The 3,582-nt window shown below is 47.9% G+C and overlaps 1 protein-coding gene across 1 annotated transcript; it reads left to right on the top strand.

Moving 5' to 3' along the window:
• The first annotated feature begins 873 nt into the window (after positions 1 to 873).
• LOC139049859 (uncharacterized) lies at positions 874 to 2,401 on the top strand. Its single transcript, XM_070525706.1, has 4 exons — positions 874 to 1,133; positions 1,253 to 1,457; positions 1,791 to 1,887; positions 1,998 to 2,401. Exons 1-4 carry the CDS (start codon positions 874 to 876, stop codon positions 2,399 to 2,401), a joined length of 966 nt encoding a protein of 321 aa, XP_070381807.1.
• The last annotated feature ends 1,181 nt before the right edge of the window (positions 2,402 to 3,582 follow it).

Raw genomic sequence — 3,582 nt, 5'->3', positions numbered from 1 at the left:
AAACGCCAGGAGCTAGTAACTCAAAAATTCTGTCTTCTGAACGGCACCCACGCATTTTGTCTTGAGTGCGAGTAGAAGGAATTCTGCGAGCGTCCAGCATGCTCTGATTGAGAGCCTGTGTTGTGGCCACCTCTGTGTATTCGTAGCGTACTATCGCGTCGGTTGTAGCCAAGTTCGCGAAACGCGCCGTTGCCCGCGCATTCGTGCTATTAAAGTGCAGGAAATAAGTATTGGGAAGAGGGGAATGCTTGGAATTAGAATGTGTTTGTGGTATGTACGGTATTGCTTGGGATGAATCGGGTATTTTCTACTCCGTGTGTGTAAATACGAACTGCTTTTGTTCGTAATGCCACCCACTCACCACTTTCGCACGCTTCGTCTCTACAGGCATTATTCTTAGATGTTAATACCAAAATAACGCTTGTAATTTTTTCAGCTCACGTCGTCTGGTGGAGCTTCCTGCGGAAACTACTGCTGCTTACCTGGTGCCACAACGCTGGACGAACGCACAAAGCCCGCGACGAGCATTTACAAAGAATAAAATAAACGTTAATTTTTCCACATTTCACAAGGTGTCTTGCGTCTTTATGAAATTGCACGTGTCACTTATTCAATGGAGGCTTGTGAAGATCGTTCGCAATCACTTTTACTTAATAAAATAATTTGCAAATAAATATTTATTAAATAAAAAATATGTAAATAAATATTTGCTGCAAAAGCAAAAACAAAAAAAAACAAAACAAAAACTGAGCCGGCGTGACGCGCACCAGCTAGAATTCAAAACGCGCGCGCACAAAACCGAAACCGGAAGTGTGCTTCCGGCTTTAACATCCACGGCTTGGTGCGCTGCAGTCAATTCGGCCGCTGGGCTCTATGGGAGTGTCCGCTCTTGTTGTATTGCTCGTACTGTCTGGTGAGGAGCCAGCTGTGAGAGTGGAAGTGCGCGTCAACGGAAGTCCCCTAGAGCTGGAGGTGGACTCGGGTGCAGTGTGTTCAGTAATCAACGACCGGACTATGCGGAAGCTTCGAATATCGAAAAGGGCGTTGCGTCCAAGTAGCCTTCACCTCCGAGCTTACAATAACAAGGAACTACGACGAGTGTTGGGTGAACTGACCGTGACGGTGGAATTTAGGTCAGGAATTTAGGGCAGGAACATCGCCTGCGATTGGTGGTGGTTAAGGGTTCTAGTATCGGACTTACCGGTCGGGACTGGTTCAAGTCTTTGGAAATAAGTCTGAGTGGCGTTCACAGTGTGCTCGAGCCAAGTAGAACTGGCAGTAAAAGAACAACGGCCTTGCTCAAGAAGTATTCTTCAGTCTTTGAGCCTGGACTTGGGACAAGTAAAGGGCCTCCTGTACGCATAGAGGTGAACCCGGCAGCTCCGCCGCGATTTCTGAAGCCACGGCAAGTACCGTTTGCATTGAGACCGAAGGTCGACGAAGCACTGGACAGGTTGGTGAGCCAAGGCATTTTCCAGCCTGTACGGCACTCGAAGTAGGCAACACCTGTCGTTCCAGTTGTCAAAAAAGATGGATCGATAAGGATCTGCGGGGACTACAAGAGCACAGTCAATCGTGTGGTGCAGTGGGAAACGTATCCTTTGCCAACACCAGAGCAGCTGTTTGCCAGGCTGGCGGGTTGCTCGAAGTTTTCAAGGCTAGACCTCGGACAAGCGTAACAACAGAAGACTGTTGATGAAGAAACAGCTGACTTGTTGACGGTTACAACACATCGGGGACTGTTTCGCGTAACCCGTCTTCAATTTGGCGTGGCAGTGGCTATTTTTCAGAGGTACATAGAAGAACTGTTGCATGGAATTGATGGTGTGCTGGTGTTTTTGGATGACATCTTGATCGGTGGAAGGGATGAGGCACAGCACCATGCTCGTTTGCAAGAGATGCTCAAAGAATCCACGAAGACGGTCTGCGACTGAAATTTGACAAATGTCAATTTTGTGTTGAAGTGCGTTATTTGGGATTCAGCGTGAACTCTGCAGGTGTGCAACCGACAGAAGAGAAGGTGCATGCTATTCACGAGGCCCCGGAGCCAACATGCAAAAAGGAGCTTCAAGCCTTTTTGGGAGCTCTGAACTTTTACAAGTTTCTTCAAGGAGCAGCACATGCCTTGGAGCCACTGTACCGGCGGTTGGACAAGGGTCGCGAGTGGCGTTGGACGGGAGCCGAGGCAGACGCATTTCGCCAGGCAAAAGATCTGCTGCAATCATCGCATGTTCTTGTGCACTATGATGTCAACAGGCCTCTAGTGCTGGCCTGTGACGCTTCCCCGTATGGACTGGGTGCTGTGTTGAGTCATGTGGGGGAAAATAGCAGCGAGAGACCGGTTGCATATGCATCAAGGACTATGAGCGCAGCAGAACGGAATTATGCCCAAACAGATTGAGTAGCGCTTGCCATTAACTTTGGCATTAAGAAGTACCATCAGTTTCTGTATGGGAGGCATTTCAAAATTGTGACGGACCACAAACCCCTCTTAGGACTGTTGCACCATGCCAAGCCCATTCCCCAGGTGCTATATCACCACGGATGCTGCGTTGGACTCTCATGTTATCAGCATATGACTATGAAATTGAGTATCGACCAGCAGAGAAGCTTTTCAATGCTGACGCATTCAGTCGTTTAACACTGAGGCGGAGGAAGAGGAGCAGCGTCTTTGGGAAGTAGGAATGCTAAAAATGGCGGCAGAAGTAACATGGAACTCTAGGAAGGTGGCAAGTTTTACGTCAAGGGACAAGCTGTTGGCTAGAGTCTTCAATTGGGTGCAGCATGGGTGGCCAGAGGGCAAGCTACCGGAAGAGTTTGCAGCATCACTCTTAGAAAAAGTTACGCCCTTTGGGGCGTATGTTGTCCCACAACAATAATCGTCATCTGTCTTGCCCGCGTTTCCGTTCTTTAACGCTGCGAGCCCGGTACTTCCCAGTCACGAACGGCATGCGCGTTATCAGTGTGACGCAGCATTCTCGACAGGAAAGTAGCGAGCGTCGAGTTTATAGCGGGACAATCTTAGGGCTAAGCAACCCTGTGTTACCATGTGTCACATGACGGCGGCTTCCCGCCAGTCTGTACCCTGCCTCCGGCAATAAAGGATGTAACAAAGGTATAATAAAAGCAGCGGAAGAATTCTATACTCACCTCTACAGTACCCAGAGGAATCGGGAGTACTGCATTTGAAGGGCCTTGAAGGGTCAGAAGGGCCTTGCAAGACATGAAGCGGGGAAAAGCAGCAGGAGAAGATGGAATAACAGTCGATTTAATCAAAGATGGAGGAGACATATAATGCTAGAAAAACTAGCGGCTCTCTATACGAAGTGTCTATCGACTGCAAGGGTCCCAGAAAAGTAGAAGGAGGCAAACATAATACTAATCCACAAAAAGGGAGACGTTAAAGAACTGAAAAATTAGCTTACTCCCATTATTATACAAAATATTTGCCAAAATATTCTCCACTAGAATAAGGGCAACGCTGGACTTTATTAAATGAAGGAAACAGGCTGGCTTCAGGAAGGGATAATCTACAATGGATCACATCCATGTCATTTATCAGGTTATTGAGAAATCCGCATG

Source organism: Dermacentor albipictus, chromosome 1 (assembly GCF_038994185.2).
Source record: "Dermacentor albipictus isolate Rhodes 1998 colony chromosome 1, USDA_Dalb.pri_finalv2, whole genome shotgun sequence".
NCBI classification, from domain to species: Eukaryota; Metazoa; Arthropoda; class Arachnida; order Ixodida; family Ixodidae; genus Dermacentor; species Dermacentor albipictus.
The sequence above is the reverse complement of the archived record's forward strand: the minus strand, read 5'-3'. Positions and strand labels throughout refer to the sequence as shown.